Source organism: Sus scrofa, chromosome 6, assembly GCF_000003025.6.
Source record: "Sus scrofa isolate TJ Tabasco breed Duroc chromosome 6, Sscrofa11.1, whole genome shotgun sequence".
Taxonomy (NCBI): Eukaryota; Metazoa; Chordata; class Mammalia; order Artiodactyla; family Suidae; genus Sus; species Sus scrofa.
The window spans coordinates 49,957,242-49,975,777 of NC_010448.4; the positions used below are offsets into that span (position 1 = coordinate 49,957,242).

At 60.3% G+C, this 18,536-nt stretch overlaps 1 protein-coding gene across 1 annotated transcript; it reads left to right on the forward strand.

The window, feature by feature from the left end:
- Window positions 354-18,492, forward strand: LOC100737217 (ETS domain-containing transcription factor ERF). Its single transcript, XM_021094463.1, is given in 7 exon segments — window positions 354-780; window positions 13,210-13,289; window positions 16,118-16,174; window positions 16,177-16,351; window positions 16,713-16,908; window positions 17,033-17,150; window positions 17,512-18,492. Coding segments are annotated over 6 exon segments (1,065 nt in total). The 5' UTR covers window positions 354-780; window positions 13,210-13,222; the 3' UTR covers window positions 17,964-18,492.

Sequence of the window (18,536 nt, forward strand, 5' to 3'; positions counted from 1 at the left end):
CAGGGTTCCTGGCCTCGCAGCTGCCACCTCCACCTCATGCCGGTCCGTTTGTCCGCGAGGGGCGGGGAGGAGAGGGAAAGGGAGAGGAAGGGGGGGCCTCCACCTCTCCACCCACCCCCGCCCCCAGCCCCCACTCCCTCAGTCCCGGGATCGAACCTTATTTAGAGTCGCGATTCGACATCTGTTTTCAAATTTGATCAGCTCTGAACTTTATTTTCCGAGTTTGAGGAAAATTATATTCCATCGATCGCGCTCCCGCCCCCTCCCCCGCACCGCCCGCCGCCGCCTCCATATATCTGCGCGCGGAGCGGGGCCGGGCGGCCGCGAGGGCGGGAGGCGCGCAGCGCGCGCGGAGGAGCGGCGGGAGGAGGAGGCCGAAGAGCAGGAGGAGGCGCAGGAGGCCGGCCGCCCCCGCCCCGGCCTCGCTGCCCCGCGCCTCGCTCGCGGAGCCGCCGCCCGCCCGGAGCTCCGTCCCCAGCTTCCCACGTCTCCGTCTCTCTTTGAGCGTCTCGGTTGCGGGGTCTCTCTCCTCACCTCCCTGCCTCTGCTCCGCCCCCCTCTCTGTGTCTCCGGCCGCCTCTCGGCGTCCCGGTCTCTCAGTGACGCTCGCTTCCCTGCTCGCGTCCCCTCTGGCTCCGTCCCCCGGGACTCCGAGCCTCTCACCCTATCCCGTCCCCCGCCCCGGTGCCCCCTCCCCAGGACGCCGCCGGGGCCATGGCTGCGGGGCCCGAACTTTAAACTCTTCTCCCCGGACCGGTGCGGATGCGCAAAGCCTGGAAAGTGAGTGAGTGCGGGGGCCGCGCAGGGCGGGGATGGGGGCGGGGATTCCTGCCCGGGGCGGGGGCCGGGCCGCGGGAGGCGCTCCCGAGAGACCTTCGGTGCAGGGCTCCCGTAGCCCGATGCGGGGAGGCGGCTGGGATCGCCGCCCGGGCGGTGGGGGCGGGTGGGGCTGGCTCCGACTCGGGGGAAGGGGGGAGGAAGGGGGGCAGGGGCGGGGGAGCGGCCTGGAGGTGCGCCTCGGGGCAGGGAGCCGGGACGGGGCGAGGGGCGTGGGTGGGAGCGCGGGAGTTGGGGCAGTGAGGACGCGGGCTGCGGGCCGACTTGAGGGTGGGTCCGCACGCTTGGGCGAGAGTCTTGGTGGGCTTTAGACAGGAGGGCTGAGGGCTTGATATTTGGGACCTGAGGGCTCAGAGCCAAGGGACTGGATATTTGGGATTAAGAGCTGACTGTTTGGGGCTGGGGGGCGGTAAGGGCTAAGGGTGTGGATATTTGGGGCTGGGGTCAGCTGGAGCGTTGGATTTGGGGGGCTGGGAGGTCTGGATTTGGAGCTGGAGTGTAGAGCGGAGGGTCTGGAAATTTGGCTCTGGATATTAGGGGCGAGGGGTTGCCAGGGTGCAGGAAAAGACGTTTGGGCCAATTCTGGGGTCTGCACACTTCCCAGTTGGGCGTGCAGGCCATGGCCTTTGGGGGACTGTGTCCTTCTGGAGACAGGTGGCCTAGTGCCGCACACCTTTTCTGTCCCAGTCATTCCACAACTATCCCAGAACCATGCTGGGCCACCTCTGACATCTCTTCCCTGGCTGGGTCTCTCCTTACTGTTTCTCTGTCTCTGCCCCTTCCAAGATCTCTGTGGCCACCTCTAACTCTCCCAGAGTCTATCTGTCTGTCTCGGACTCTGTCTCTCTCAGCTTCTCTTTGGATCCAACTCTTAGACTATCTCTGAGAATCTCTGTGCCTGTCTCTCCCTTCCCCTTTCTCAATATCTCTCTGTCTCTGTCTCTCACTGTCTCTCTGTCTCAGTCTCTCCTAGTGTCTCTGTCTCCCCCTCGCTGGTTTCCGCTCAGATTAAGCCGGGGACCTAATTCCAGGCCCAGGATCGAATTTTCTGGCAACAAAGGGAAATAGCGAATCGATCGGTCGCTCCGGAGATTAAGAGACAAGCGGCGCGCGGATCTATCACGGCTAAACGGCCCCCCCTCCCGCTCCCCCCGCCCCGGCCGGCCCGCCGAGGCCCAGACGCGCTCCGCATCGCCAAGCAGCCTCAGGAGCCCCGGCAGCCGGCAGGCCAAGCCCAGAGCTAACTGCGCGCCCTGCCACGGGCCAGAGCCTGGGAGGGGTCCGAGAGCGCGCCGCTGGCCCCAGGGGAGGGGAGGAGGGAAACTGAGGCATCGGACCAATCCAGAGAGTCAGGCTGCACACACGTGTGGCCTTAGGTAACACCTTTCACCCACACCTATCAACACACCCTTCGGTTCCCCACACCTGGACCTCCAGGTACTTGGCTCCTTATACCTGTCCCCTATAAGTACCACCTGTTCTCTGCACTTGTTCCCTTCATCTGCCCCTGTAGGTATCACCTATTTCCTCTCGGCTGCCCCTCCAGGTAACACTTGTCCCTTGAAACTTGCCCCAAAGATGCCTGTTATCTAGCTTACCGGCACCTCCAGGTTAACACCTGTTCTCCAAAATATGCCCTTTCCACCTGAATCCATCTATCTCAATTGGCACCACATTATCCCCTTCCTACCTGCACCTGCTCTACCCCACCTGCCCCTTAAAGCTCTCAACAGCCTTGTTTCTCACATCCATGTTTCTTCATCTCTGCCTCCCCGCAGGCAGTTCCTGTTCCCACATCTTCGTTTTCTCTCACACACACATCCCTTCCTTTACACATAAGCACGCATGCACTCAGGCATCCTCCTCATCTGTCTCAGGTAAGACTTCCCGCCTAGCCCTCTCCCTGACAGCGCTAATCTTGTCCACCTCGTGCTAGTCCTTCCAGCAGAGCTTCCCAGCACGTGGCACCTGAGAACACACCTGCTTCACATCGCTCTCCCTGCCTACACCTAACTACTCACACTCCACCTCCCATCATTTTACATAAATACACCCACATCCCACAGCTCCCCCCATACCTGTCTTTCCCTCTTGTCATTTCAGGTAACTCATCCCAGACAACAACGCATGCGCCTACCCCCCACCTCTCCTAGCCACCTCCCCTCCCCCAGACCACCTGACTGCTCACACACTGATCCCCGGGAAGTATGTGTAGCCTCAGCTTCTGTGATGTCTCCTACAAGCCCTTGTCCTCTGAAAGTCCCACCTGTCTCACCCACACACTTGCTGCCAGCCTTGTGTTTGACCCCTCACTGTTTCTGTCTGCCTCTCTGTGTCTCACAGTACACAACTTCCCACTTACGTGTGATGGGCAGGGAATCTGTCCTTGGCCACAGGTACCTGCCTTACGTGGATACCTGCCCTTCAGGTACTATCTGTCCACCTCTCTTCTTTCCCCACAGACCTCACTTCCCATGTTTCTTACTTCCATTTTCCTTGCCTCATAAGGTCACACCAATAGCTCTACACACCTGCCCTCTGCTCACCTGTCTCCCTCAGGCATCATCTGCTCCGGTACCACGTTCACTCATTTCTTCAGCAAACAGGTACTGAGACTTCCACATCTCCCTCCTTAATCTCTCACTGCCTTTATCTCTTCAAGGCGGGGAGGGGGTCTGCCGTACCCCCTGGCCTCCCCTGCCTTTCCCCAAAGGGAACTTCTGGCTACACGCCTGGCCCCATAGTTGTGCCCCCGGGTCTCTCTCTAGCCTTCTCCTCCCCTACATCCACGAACCCTCGTTCTTCTTCCTGCATAGCTTTTTCAAACATTGTGTACCCACCTCACCCCTCTTGACCACCTGCTCACATAACCTGTTACCCCCACCCCTTTAGAGTCTGACCTTTAGATCCCTCACGTCTGTATCCAGACTGTTCCCTTTTCATAGAATGTGCCACCAGTCATCTCCTCAGGGAACCCTTTCCTGGTGAGCATAAATTAACACCTGTTAGCGTTTGTTAAACACATATAACACTTAGTGACAGCCATCCGCACACCTGTCCACTGCCTCATGCAGAAACCTGTAGGTCAGAGGCTCTTAGACTTCAGCGGGTTTGTGGGACCACAGAGACCTGGGTCTCATCTCGCCTGGTGCAGCAGGGCTGGGGAGGAGCCTTTGACTCCGCATTTCTAACAAGCTCCAGGTGATGCTGCTACTGCTGCTGGTCCACGGACCACTCCCTAAGTAGCACCTGCTCATAACATGTCCCCAGCTACTGCTTATTAAACCCGTCTCTGCTGCAGGCAGTGTTCTCAGTTCTTCATATCCATTGTCTCATTTCATTCTCATGACACCCTTATAAGGTAGGCACTTAACCCTTATCCCCATTTTGCAGAGAAGGAAACTGAGCCCAGAGAAACGGCGTTCTTTCTGGGCTCAGAAGCTGATAGATGTTGGAGATTTGTATCAATCTGAGGCCATCTGACTTCAGTCATCCAGGTGTCCTTGCCCCCCTGCACCTGCCCATCAGGTGACCTCCCTCCTCTGCAGACACGTCTGTCCACCTTGTTACTTTAGCGTCACTTGCGTCTCCATCGCCCCCCCAGCTCTCCTACACCCCAACCTCACATCCTCTCTCCACTCTGCCCTCAGACACGCCCCACTTCCCTGCTGGCACACCTGTCTCTCTCTGACTCGACACTGACACTGATTTTGCCCACCTCACCCCCGCCCCCAGGGCCAAGCTTATCACCTGCACTCTGGCTCTCAACTGCCCTTCAAGCTCCCTGGAGACATCACAGCCTCCTGCCAACACATACCTGTCCCCAGATAAACCTTGGTCTCCAAGACCACCCATATCTACAAGCACCTCCTTCCAGGCTCCTGTTTCCTATCACCCCACCTGCCTTTTATCTGCTCCCTCTGTCTCCATCTTGCTCCATCTGCCCACCTGCCCTGCCTGTCCCTGAATTTGAGTCTCTCTGTGTCTGTTCCTTTTCCTCCCTCCATGACTCTCTGTATTCTGTGTATTTCTCTATTTCCATCTCTCTATCTCTCCATAGCTCTTTATAGTACTCTCTCTGTTTCTCTGTGGCCTGTGCTTGGTTTTTATTTCATTCTCTGTCTCTTGCTCTCTCCTCTGATGGTGGAAATCTCGGGGCGTGTGAAGTTATACCGACCCATGTGTGAGTCCAGGCATCGCCACTCACCCCTGTGGAACTCTGGCCAAGTCACTGTCCCTGTCTGAGCCTCAGTTTCCACATCTGTGAAATGGGCATCACGGTGGTTGCTACCTCCCAGGTTATGGTAAGGACGGGATGCTAGGGAAGTGAGAGGGCGCAGGGCAGATGGGGCTGACCTTCCCTCCCCGGGTCCCTCTCTGTTCTCAGCTCTTCTGCAGGGCTGCAGCCCCACCGGGCTGTCAGTGGAAGCATGTGTGGTGGGGGGGATGGAGAGAGAGGTGGGCAGAGGCGTCCTGGCCGAGGCCTGGGCATGGGACCCCGTATGGGGCTGGGGACAGGGATCGATCCGCCTCGGCGGCAGTGCGCGGGCCAGGATTGCATCTTGTCACAATAATTTATTGCTCTCATCCCATCTGATCGATGGCGCTGAATTAGCACCGCGCGATGCCCCTGGAGCCCCGAGCCTCCCCCAGCCCAGCTGGACTCCGGCCCTTCTCTGGCCCTTGTGGGATCCCTGAAGCCCAGGCACCCAGTTCCAGCCGGCTCAGGCCCCACCCCTGACTCTGGGCACATGGGTCCTTCCCTCTGTCCTCCACCTCTCTGCCTTCTCACCTGAGGTCTTACTGCCCCACCTCCATCTTTGTCCCTCGATCTCTGGCTTTCTGTCCCTTGACTCACCACCTCTCAGTCTCTGTTCCCCTGCCTTCCTCTGTTTAATCAGAGTTCCATTTCAGAAGGATTTCCTGAGTACATACTTGGTGCCAAGCCCCATGGCCAGGACACACGGCACCCCTGACCCTTGGCCATTAATGTTCAGAGGGCCTTTCTGAGTCTCTTGGCTCCTGGGACTAGCTGGTCATACTCGCCTTCAGCATCCTGTCCCTCCAACACTCCCCCGCCCCCAGCACCACCAAATCATAGTCATTGCCTCTGTCGCCATCTCTGAGAGAGGGCATGGGGCCAAAAGGTCCAGCCTAGGCACTGGGCAGGGCTTAGCATGTGGGGGTGAGACAGGGAGGCAGCGGGGTTGAGGAGCAACTTGGCCTTGGGAAGAGGTTGGAGTTCAGGATGAGGCAGGACTTGGGGTTTGGGCCACGTGGAGGTGAGGAGGAGAGGCAGGTTTTGGAGTTGGGAGATGGCAGCCAGGAGCTAAGGCAGGTCTCCAGGGACACTGAGACCCACCCCCATCCCCACCCCAGGACTGAAGAGCCTGGGTGGACGTCACAGTGGCCATGAACCCACACTTGGGATGTGCCACATGCCAACAGGACTCTCACCTTGGCATTTGTTCCTGCCTCCCCCGCAGCTCCCGCTCTCCCTCACCCGCTCCTTTGCCTTGGCCCTAATCCCTCAATTTTCCGCATCTCTGCCCCCTCCTCTCCTTTCTCCCTGACCTGGGGTCTCTCCTCCGAGCCGCTCCCCCCCCCCACCTGTGACCTCCAGCTCTAATTCACTTTGTGAAGCCTCTCTGATTCCCTCCTCTTTCGCGGGTTTTCCTAACTCGGATCTCCTGCCCTGTCTCTGTCTGTCTGTCTGTCTGTCTGTCTGTCTGTCTGTCTCAGAGTCTTGCTCCCTGCCTGTCTCTGTGGGACTCTCTCTGGCCTCCCATCTTTTCTCCGTGCCTCTCCGGGTCTCTGTTCCAGTCTGTTTGCCGCTCTGTGCTGCGTCCTCCCTCTCTCTGGGTCTCCCTCTCCCCCCACTCTGTCTCTGTCTCTGTCCCTCTCCCTTGGTGAGTGTCTCTCCTTCTCTCCCTCCCCCCACCCCACCCCTGCCTCTCCCTCCCTCTCTCTGGGTCTCCGAAGGGAGGGGCAGGGGTGCAGAGCAGCCTGGGCTCCGGTCCATCTGCGGTTGCGCCTCCCTCCCTCTCCCCTCCCCCAGCGCTGTTTGGTAGGCGGGGTGCGTGGCACTGCGGCTCCCACCTCCCCGGGGACGCTCCCTCGCCACCCCCACCACTGACACCGTTCTGCGTGCTGGCTGCAGCCCCAGGGACATCTATGCAGAGACTGGGACTCAGGGAGAGAGACAGAGACGCAGAGAGACACGACTCCAGACCCAAGACATCAGCTAGAGGGAGAGACAGGGTGAGGGTGGGTGTGAGGGCTCTATTTGCCCTAGCGTGTACCTTCTACGCACCTCAAACCCACACCCGGTGCCACAGACACACTTTCTCCAGGCTGGAAGCTGGTGCCCCATCTGTCTGCCCAACTGTCCCTCTGTCTGTCTTACAAAGTCAGCCTCGGCAGAGGTTCCCCTCTGTGTTTGTGCATACACACGTGTGCATGCATGCCAGCTCTCTGGGCTGTGCGTGTCTGTGGTGTGTGACACTGTGAGTGGGGGAGCTTGGCTGTCTTTTCGTGTAACTTGTGTTGCAGCACACGTAACTGTGCTGTGTGGAGATGTGTGTTCCTAGGCACAGGTGACTAAGTGTCGGGGCATGAGACCTTGGGGTTGAATTAAGCCACATGTGTCGTGTTTGTGAGCACGTGTGTGACTTGGGTGTGATGCTCAGCTGTCTGCTGTGTGACTGCCCCAAACTCTGGAGCTGTGCCGTGTCTGGAGTTTCTGAGTCTGGTGGCCACGCAGATGTCTGAGTGACCAGGACAGGGCAGCCCACATCTCTGAGGGGCAGGAGATAAGAAGGCTTAGCGCAAGGGAGATGGGGTGGAAGGTCAGAGAGAGAGCCACCCCATGGGGCCCCAGGAGCCAGGCTGCTGAGTGTGGATGCGAGGTTCACGGCAGAGGAGCAGCTGTGGGACGTGATCCCAGCCTCCCCCTGCCACCCCGGTCCGTGCGTTCAAGACAGGCTGTGTGAGCTTGTGTGGTGGTGCATTTGTGGTAAGGAGGTGCTGTTGTGTCTCTGGGCCTGTGGGCTTGTGTCTGGGATCAGACGTGGATGCGGTGTGTGCGTGTGCACGCGCGCGCAGTCATTTTGGGGAGCTGGATGTAACGGGCTGGATAAAGAGTAGCTGTTCATAACAACCAAGCGAATGATACTACACACAACACATAACCAGTCCTGAAGGGTGTGGAAGGCTGGGTGTGTTCGTGGTTGTGTATTCATATGCGACTGTTGGATGGTGCATGTGTGCACGGCTTGTGTGAACTGCTTCCTGATGCTGTGCGGGGCTGCATCTCTGATGACCTGTGTGTATGGGGCACCTGTGTATGTGCTGTGGGTCTGTGTGTTATGGGTGCCTGTGTGTGTTATGTGCCTGTGTGGGGATCAGCCAGCTCTCAAATGAACCAGCCCATTGTGGGGATGACTGTGTAGCTTTGAGAGCAGTGAGGTGTTTGTGTGAGTGTGTGTGTGTACACACACAGAAACACCCCTGCCTGGGGTCAGGCCAGAGCATTTGGTTGATGTGGGCAGGGGTAGGAGTGGGTGACCTGGAGGGTGGTCCAGGTAGGAGAGGCCCTGTCACCTTCCTGACCTTGTCCCCCCTAGGGTCTCCTTGGTACCTGGAGTGGGATGGTCTTTGAGCCTAGGTTTGTGTACCAGTGGACATGGCCACAAGCTATATGGACAGGTGTGTGATGAGCACAGGTGTGTACAGTGTGTGACAGCAGGCAGTGTGCAGTCAGATGGGACAGGGTGTGTGTGTGGTGTGTGTCCGGAATGCATGCACACACAGGCGTCCCCAGTGTGTCTCTACTGTGTGCACAGGTGTGTCCTACACGAGTGTGTGGTGTAGGGAGGTGTGTGTCTCCAGGAGGGTGCAGACAGAGTGTGTGTGTGTGCGTGCGCGCACGCGCATGCCTGTGTGTGTGTGTGTGTGTGTGTGTGTGTGCGCGCGGGGGTGGCAGGAGAAGGGTCTTGGGCCGCGTCTCTCTCCTCTTTAGACAGAGCCCTGGAGAAGATATGAAATTTAAAAAAAAAATCAATTTTCATTCCACTTGTGCAGATTGTGTTAAGGGGAGGTGGGGGGGCTGGGTGAGGGATGAAGGGGCTGGGGTGGGGGGTGTGAGGCCCGAGGCGGCTCCTGAGGCCGCCGGAGCAGCTTAGAGAAATCAAAACAACTGGTTAAACCCCAGCCCAGGGGGCCGGGTGATGGGGGGAGGGTGGAGACAGGGGCAGGGAGAGACAGGGAGGGACAGAGACAGACAGAGATGCCCAGAGAAAGAGACATTCAGAGATGGAGATATTTAGAGACGGGGGCAGACAGAGGGACGGGGCAACAAAGACCGAGAGAGACTGACACCCAGCAGGCCTGTCTCTGGAGAGACAGCAGCAGAAGCCTGCCTGGGCCAGTACATGTGTCACACATGCTACACCCCCCCACACATGCAGAGATGGGCTGGGAAGCCCACGCATGGGTGGATGGACAGTCAGACAGCTGGACAGACAGCAGCAGGGGCAGCAGGACCCCAGGGTGGGGTTATCTCTGAGTGTCCACCCCACACAGCCTCACCCAGTTGGCCTATGGGTCTGTGTGTGGCAGTATGTGTGTGTGAGTGTGTGAGAGGACGTGTGTGGCGGTGGCTGGCTATGTTGGCGTGGTGTGTGCACCTCTGTCTCCATGTATGACAGGGCGCATGTGCGTGTGGAGTCTCTGGTGCTGGTCTGTGTGACTCTGTGCTCTTGTGTCACTTGTGTGTGACTGGCTTGGCTGTGCTGCTGTGTCTGCCTGGATGTGTCTGTTTCTGTGTAGCATTGTGTCCGTGTGCGCTTGTAGGACTGCATGTCTGTATTTGCTTGTGAGCCTTGGTGTGGGATGGTGTGTCTGGGTTAACGGACTGCAGTGTCTGTCTGCAGTTTGTGGTTGTATGTCTTTGTTTCTGTGTGGGACTGAATTGGTGTGTGTTGTGTACATATCTGTAGAGAATGGTGTATCTGTGTCTCTGGCAATGTCTGTGACCATGACGATGTGCGTATGTGATTATTTTGACAAGCGTATCTCTGTCTTGTGTGTGACACGGTGGTATGTGTGACTGGCTTGCTGTGAGGGGCTGTGTGATGTGTGTTGGTGCGTATGATTTTCTTGACATGTGCCTCACACATCTTTGGTCCCACACATCTTTGTGATGTGTGTTGTGCGTGCCAGTGTGGCGTCACTTTCTTGACCTGTGTCAGTGTGATGTGTTGTGTGGCAGTGTGTTGTGTCACTTTGCTGACCTCTGTCAGTGTGATGTGTGGTAGTGGGTTGTGTGTCACTTTGGTGACCTGTGGCCCTGGGTGTGTTGTGTGTCACTTCGGTGACCTGTGGCCATGTAGTGTGTTGTGCAGCAGTGTGGTGCATGTGCCTGGGTTGGCGTGTGGGTCTGTGTAGCTGCTCGGCAGGGAGAGGAGGGAGGCAGCCCAGCCCGCACAGCCGTCTCCGCACTGCTGCGCGCACACGCACACACACATTCAGTGCCATGGCTGCGGGCGGTGGAGATGGGGGGCGGGGGGTGGAGGAAGCAAAATAAAATTAAAAATTAAAGCTTGCCCGGAGTCCCCATCCGCCCAGCGCGGACCGGCGGGAAGGGGCGGGGTTGCAGCAGCTCCCCCTCTGCAGCCACCGGGGCCGGGCGTCCCTCCGTCCAGTCCAGCCAGGTCCAGCCAGGAGTCCTGCCATCCTGCCAGGCCCCTGCCTGGCCCGCAGGCCCTGCTCCCTCCATCGGTCGATCAGCGATCAATGGGGCCAGGGGGGTGCCAGGGGCAGGGTGAGATCAAAGGGACCCCAAGAGAGGGACGCTGGGACGGAAACAGAGATGTGGAGACGGAGATGGGGAGACGGACAGAGATGCAGAGACAAGACAGGGAGACACGGAGGCAGGGGTGTGGGGACGAGAGACGTGGAGACTCAGAGACATAAAATCAGGGTGGAGTAGAGACACAGACACGGGGGCCTGGAGACAGAGAGATGGGGGTATCCCAGAGATGCAGCACTGTGATCTGGACAGTCAGTCAGGGCAGTCACAGAGGGAAGGGGACAGGATAGGAGGGGGTGGGGGCCCGGTTCCCCCCCACCGTGGGCCTGACAAGACAGGCAGGGGCCGAGACGGAGAAGTGGCAGGCAGAGACCACGAGATGGCAGAGACGTGCGAGAGACGGCGGGGGGAGCGTGGGAGCAGGGCCCGGAGCGCCGATCCCACGGCTCCTCGTTATAACGTGTCCGGAGGAGGCGGCGGGGAGTTGAAAGCATCGGGAAGAGAAATCAAAACCAACACGGAAATGAGAGGGGCCAATAGGGGGTGGGGGGGCGGAGGCAGGAGGGAGGGGGGCCCAGAGAGGCAGAGAGAGCCGGGGAGGTGGGAGAGACGTGGACGGGCCGAGAGGTGCGGGAGATGGGGATCGAGGGAGAGGAAGAGACAGACTGAGATGGGGACGGGGTGGGGCAGGAAGACGAAGAGATGGGAGAGTTGGAGAGACAAGAGGGAAGGGAGGAAAAGAGACAGATGGTGCAGCGAGGGAGAGAGAGATGGAGATAAAGAGATGGAAGACCTGGGGAGCCGGGGGAGGAGGGGGAGACAGGAGAAGGGATGGAGGAACAGGGAGGGACAGACCTGGAAGGAGATGGGGGCGGACATAGAAGACAGTGTCTTAGGAGGAAGAGACTAAGTGATGGAGGAAGAGAGACCGAAGAGAGAGGGAGCCGGGGGGGAAGGATCAGAGCTGGGGAAAGATGGGGAGAGACACCCCAGGTTGAGGGGAGACAAGGAAAGAGAGGAGACAGACAACTGGAGCAGAGTTAGTGAGGAGACAGAGAAGGGAAAAGAGAGACAGGAAGGGAGATAAGCAGAGAAAGTGGGGGAGCTGGAGTGAGATGGGGGGTGGGAATAGAAGGGGAGGGGCTGCCCCCAGCAGGGACCTGAGTGCTGAGTGGGGGGGAGCAGGTCGGAGGAGCCCTCAGTAGACACTGGACTGGGGTGGGAGAATGCGCTGACAAGTATTGACTGGGGTCCAAAGGGGTGAGGTGGGGTTTATGGGGGAAGAGGAGTGTGGGACCTTTGGGGAGCAGCAGGGTGTGTGAGGGGTGGTGTGTGATGGGGGGAGGTATCTGAGGGAGTTATGTCAAAAAGAGGGAGCCTGAGGAGAACTGCCCTCTGAGAGGTGGGGTTAGAGGGGTGGAGTGGTGAGGGGCTGGGAGTTGGGGTGTCTGAGAGGGGCAGACGTCTAAGGGTGTGGGTGTCTGAGAAGGGGATTCTGAGAGACAGGGATGAGCAGGAGATGGAGTGTCTTAGAAGAATTAGGTATCTGAGGAGAGGAGTGTCCCAGGGAGTGGGGATCTGAGAGGGAGGACCTGTTGTTGAGGGAGGCAGATCTAAGGGGGGAGGGGTGTCTGGGGGGAGGGAGGCAGATCTAAGGGGACAGGGTGTCAGTGGGGGGAAGGCAGTTCTAAGAGGAAGGCGTGTCTGAGGGGGAGGCAGATCCTGGGGGACAGGGGTGTCTGAGGGGAAAAGCAGGGGAGTGCCTGAGGGGGAGGCAGATCTGGGGGGAAGGGGTGTCTGAGGGGGGCTGCCTGCGGGAGGCAGGCCCAAGTGGCGGGGGTCTGAGGGGAGCAGCAGGTGTAAGGAGGAGCATCGAGGGAGCACTGGCAGGCACTGAGGGCCGCTTTGCGGGGTGGGTGGGGCGGAGGGCAGGGCAGGCAGAGCTGCCCCCTCCCAGCCTTGGAGGCCGCCGGGTGCTGGCCGGCTCCGGGCCGGCTCCGGGCAGACAGATGAGAGCACGGGGCGGTGTGGGAGCTGGAGGAGCCAGCCCGGGGTCGGCCGGGTGGGCTGGGGGGTGTGAGCAGGGAGGTTCGGGGCAGGATAAACCTGGGGCAGCCACAGAGGGAGACAGAGGGAGACCCAGAGACGGACCTCTCGAGAGGTCAGGCGCAAGGCGAGGGATGGAGAGACAGCAGCAGAGGTGTTGCGGGGCGGGCGGGCTGGCGGGGCGGGCTGCGAGCCGAGCGGAGAGTGAGTGAGTGGCAAGGAGTGAGGAGGGAAGCAGGGGCCGCGGTTAGTGATGGGCACAGAGGAGGGGGAAGGGTGGGCTGGGAGGGGAGGACGATGGCACAGAGCTGGAGAGGGACTGGGGGAGATGGGGACCAGGGGGCAGAGGGGTGCCTGTGGGAGGCGGCACACGGGGCTGATGTGGGGGGGCGAGGGCAGCTGGGGCCTGGGCAGAGGGGGAGGCCCCTGGGCAGTGCCAGCTTCTGCTGACCCCGGTTTGTCTCTCCTTCCTGCTCCTACTGTCTCTGTCTGTCTTTCTGTCGCCCTCTCTGCAGGGCTGGCTCCACCATGGACTGTAGCTGCGTCTCCGACCTTCTCTTCGCCCCACCTGCCCTGCCGGCTCTCTGGACCCCTGGTAACTGGCCTTGACCTCCCCCACCCCCTCCCCAGCCTGCCCAGCAAGCCGGCCCCCCCTTTTCTGCGTCTCTCACTCTCCTCCCTCCAGCCTCCCTGTGTCTTGGTCAGAGTCACCTGAATCCAGCCACTTAATGAAAAACTTGACTAAAAACTTCACAGCCAGACATCCCTGCCACCTGCCTGCTGGGACATGAGGGTCTTTTGGATGGCAGGTGAGGTATGGAGGTCAGAGAGGGACAAGGATCCTGGGGCCTGAGGACCTGGGGTCAGTCGCGTACACTGCAGTCTGTTCCCACCCGGGGCCCTGCGGGCACAGAGAAGCAAAGAGACTGGAGACAGACAGGCACTGATGGAGCAGGGACAGGGACAAAAGGGGGCACTACGCCAGCGCTGGGCAAGTGGATAGACAGGACGACCCGGGCCGGGGGACGTGGAGACATGGCCCAGCCAGCTGGAGCCTGGGAGAGAGGGTGGCTTGCTTGGAAGTGGATGCCCAGAGCGGGGATGTAGACAGTAAGGCTGGATGTGCATTTGAGTCCAAGTCACGTGCCCTACAGATGGGCTGTGAGTGTGCGTGTGTATGTATGTGCACGCGTGTGTGTGGGAAAGAGAGAGAGAGAGGAGACCGGGACTCAGTGCCTGGTTATTTGGGATCTCGGATTGTGTCCCTGCATCACACTTCAGTGTTTCTGGAAGATGGGGTCACGCTGGGAAAACGTGTGTCTGTCTTTGTTGTGCCTCCTTGTACTTGCATGTCTGGGCGTGTCGTGTCTTTGGGATGTGGAGTGTGTCGGCGTTTCAGGGTTGGGGGGCTGTCTGCAGCTCGCTGTGTGTGTTCCTGCCTCAGTGGGTGAGGAGCCTTTGACTGCTCCTTGCATGGTGTGTGGCTTTCTGCACCAAGCAGACATCTCATCTGTGCTTTTTGGCTGTGTGGGGCGCTCCCGGCCCAGGCCTGTGTGATGGGGGCTGTGTCTGGGTTTGGGGTGTGGGGAGCAGGCATGGTTCTCGCATCTGTGTATCACCAAGTGTGGCTGGATATCGGGGGCTGTGCATCTTGATGTGTGTTGTGTGCCGAGGTTGCGGGTCCTCCCTCTAGCTGTGTGTGCACCTCCACATGCACTGCACGTCCAAGGACTTGCCTTGGAGGACAGGTGGCGTTTCCGGGCTGGGTTGTGTGTCTGCATGGGTGCGGCCAGTTGTGCATTGTCATCTCTGGGGTCGTGTGGGTGTGTCTGTGATACAGCTACTTCCCCGCGGGATGTGTTCTGGGCGTGGGATGGGCCAGAGCTCGCATGTTGGTTGAGCCCTGTCTTGGGTGAGGAAGGCCCTAGGTGGCGTTTCTCCTTTCAGGGAAAAAATCATGTCGACCTCCTCCAGCCTCAGGCAGGGAGGGCGGTAGCTCCTACTTTTAGACACCAGACAGCCTGGATGGGACCCTGCTCTTCCTTGCCTTCCATCTCTGAAATTCTAAGACAGAGAAGGCAAGGAAGTGCCTGGGGCCACACAGCAAGTGGATAAGACAGTCGCCCAGCTCAGAGTCCCCCCCCTCACCAGCCTTCCCTTTCTTGCAGGGCTCTCAGCTCTGCACATGCCAGTTCTGCCTTCTGTTTTCATGCCTGGGTCTGGGGTCTCTGAGGAGGGGGAGGGGGCCAGAGGATGTGGCACAGGAGAAGAGGGGCCCAGGGCCTTGTGATTGGGAGGGCAGGCCCCTCCCATTTCCATCTGGCTTCTAGGTGTTTGGTCACTGAGGCGCAGGGCGCCCATCTGAATGTGATACGCATAAGGCTGAATGAGGTATGGGTGTTAGGGTTTGGTGCCTGTGGGTGTGGCAGGGGTTGGGAAGCTGTTCTGTCGTGGTGTTACCTGGGGTGTGCCTGTCAGGCTGACACGTGTGTCTTAATGCTTCGGTCACTGTCACCACCAGTGTTGTATTTGGGCCTCTAGGGTCTTGTGTGTCTTTCATCATGGCTGTGTTGTCTCAGTTCTGAGGGGCCTGAGGAGATGGGCAATTGCATGTTGGGCTGGGTGTACGATGCTACGTATCTGGCGTGTCAACCTTGGTGGCACATGGTGTGTGGTGTGTCATGCCCCAGCAGGTGTGAGGCAGTCTGGTGCATTTATGTCCCATGGTCTAGCTGGGCATCTCTCGAGGGTGAGTGCATGGCTGTGTGACAGGTTGCGTGCTGTGGGTGTCTGCAGACATGCTCTTCTCAGACCGACACAGCATGGATGCAGGGAGGGGACACAGGAACGTGTGAGGTGTGACTACATGGACAGGTGCACAGGTGCATACAGGCCCAGGCCCAGCCTGGATGTGTCAGGGTGAGGCAGGGGTGGGGGTGAACTTCAGGAAGAAGGGGGCCAGGACAGGGAGGGGAGACAGCAGGAGTCAGGGGCCTTTGAGAGTGCAGGACACCGGAGACCTGGGGGGGGGGCAGGCTGGGGGCAGCAGGGGGAATGCTGGGGAGGGGGTGCCCTTCCCTGCAGGCTGGCCCCTCCCAGTGCCTCCCCACAGTCAAGGCTGCGGGAAACTGGTCCCTCACACCCTCTGCCCCAGTTGTGCCAAGGCAGGGGATTAGGCTGGAAGTGCCAATCCAGGGTCCCCTGGTGCTGAGTCCTCTATTTGGACAATTTGGGGACCAGACATGCAGTAGGGTACGGAGAGTGGGAATCTTGTTCCCAAACACACCTGAAGCTGGGTGGCTGCTCATGAGACCAGGAGTCATGGGACAGCTGGACACCTCCTGGTTCCTGAGTCCAAGCAGGACCCAGAGCCCCAGACTTGGCGCCCTGACCCAGGGCCACCCCCCTGCCTCCTGTCCCCAGGGTTTGCCTTCCCGGATTGGGCCTACAAGCCCGAGTCCTCCCCCGGCTCGAGGCAGATCCACTGTGGCACTTTATCCTGGAGCTGCTGCAGAAGGAGGAGTACCAGGGTGTCATCGCCTGGCAGGGGGACTACGGGGAATTCGTCATCAAGGACCCCGACGAGGTGGCTCGGCTCTGGGGGATTCGCAAGTGCAAGCCCCACATGAACTATGACAAGCTGAGCCGGGCTCTGCGGTGAGGGGCTGTAGGCCTGGACCCCATCTTGCTCCTCTCTCCTCCCTGTCCCTCTGGGCCCCTGCCCCCTGGAGGCTTTCCCCTCAGCTCCCTGCAGCAGGATCCTGTTGGATCCCAGTGCCCGGGGCTCTGCCGGTGTAGCTACTCTAAGAAGGGAGGGCACGAAAGGAACAGAGCCCTGGGCTTTGGGGCCACACGGGCCAGGATTCTATCCCCTGCCTCACTCCTTCCTCACCCGGTGACCTTGGCCAAGGGGCTGTTTCTCCCAGTTGCCGCGCAAGCACAGAGCATGTGCCCGGGGCTCTGCCTTCACCTCCCCGGGTCTGGCCCTCAGCATCCCCCACTCTCCCTCTGCCCACAGCTACTACTACAACAAGCGGATTCTCCACAAGACCAAAGGGAAGAGGTTCACCTATAAGTTCAACTTCAGCAAAGTCGTGCTTGTCAATTACCCACTGCTGGATGTGGCAGCAGCCACGACGGGCTCCCCACTCTTGCTGACCCCTGGTCCATTTGGGGGCGCCGCTGGGCCAGATGCTCCTCCCCTCACCCCCGAGGTGAGTCAGGCACTAGGGTCCCAGAGTGGGACGCTCCGTGCCCCCCACCCCACCCCTGGCCCTGGAGCCATGAGCCCCCTGGGGAGGGGGCAGCCAGTCTTGAGTGGCTCGTCTCTCTCTGCAGACCCTGCAGACGCTGTTCTCTGCCCCACGCTTGGGAGAACCGGGGGCTCGGGCGCCCCTGTTCACCCCCGACACAGACAAACTGCGTCTGGACAGCCCTTTCCCGTTTCTGGGCTCCGGTAAGGGCCTGGGGGTCCAGGGATGCTGGGGAGGGGGGCAGGCATGCTGTATGTGCGGGAAGAGGGTGGGCAAAGACGGGGAGGAGAGACAGGATGCAGGAAGGAAGCCGGGTGGGGGTGGGGGTGGGGGGCAAGACTCTGTGTGTGTACATGTGCGTGTGCACACGGGCGAGAATGTGAAGTGAGACAGGGAGGAGGGAAACTGGAGAGGGGGACAGGCTGGGAGAAGAGCTTTCAGGGGCGCCAAAGGAATGGGAGACAGCGGGGGAGGTGGAGGGGATGGGGGAAGAAGCCACATGAGGGTGGGGAGACGCCCTGGGGGAGGACAATGGGAGAACGACACCCCCCCATCCCCCTTCAGGTTCCGCCGGCTATTCCAAGCCCCCCGGCCTGCTGGGTCCCTTCGGCCGCGCCTTCCCAGAGCACCCCTGGAACTTTAGCCCGTACCTCACTGGCCCCTTCCCCAAGCTGCCCCCCCCGCTCTACCCCCCCCACTTCTATCCCAACCCTCTGGCCAGTTCCCTGGGCCACTTGCCAACAGCAGGGGCAGGGGGAAGCCCCACCGCAGCACCCATACTGGCTGCCACTGGGGAGGGCCTGGGCCCCGAACGCCCCTCGGGCCTGGCAGCGGCTCCTCGCCTGGCGCTGGCGGGGGGCGCTGCGGGCCCAGAGGCCTCGCTGGGTGGGAAGGAGGACAGCGACTCAGAGCTGGAGATCACGGACGTCAGTGGCTGCAGCTCTGACAGTGAGGGCGATGAGGGCCTCCCTGCGCCCCCCAAGGCCAAGGCGGGCAAAGGGGGGGTTGGCAGCTGAGCCAGCATCGGGTGATGGGTTCTGCTGAGGCGGAGGTCAGGGCGGCCGCCTGAGCAGCCTCTTCTGTGGTCCGGTCTGCCCTTGATGTCCTGCCTGAGGCTGAGGACTAGCCCTCAGGCCCAGGCACATGGCTGCCCGTCTTCTTTCCCAACCCCAGACTGGGGGTCTCACCTCCTCCTTCAGAAAGGGGAGGGGACACGATGGCCTCCAGCCTCCTCCCCAGGCTCCAGTTTGAGGGGGGTCCCTGCCTGGCCCCGCTCCTGAAGTGCAATATGGCGCCCAGCCTCCCCTTCCCACCTGCCCCTGTGCTGTGACTTATGTGTTTGTGCGGCCGTGTCCTCCCCTGCGCCGGCCCCAGTCCTGACCCTCCCCCCCCGCCCCCGACCACACAGGCCCCCTGGGGACAGGGAGCTCAGAGCAATAACCCCGCCCCAGCCCCCACCCAGGAGGGCCCCCCTCCCTCGGCCCCCACCAGCCACCTCCAGAGAGTTTACTACAAAAATAAAAAGAATGGAAAGGAGTGTGCCAAGTGGGGTGCCCGGTGTCATGGGTGACCAAGGGGACTCGGGAGTG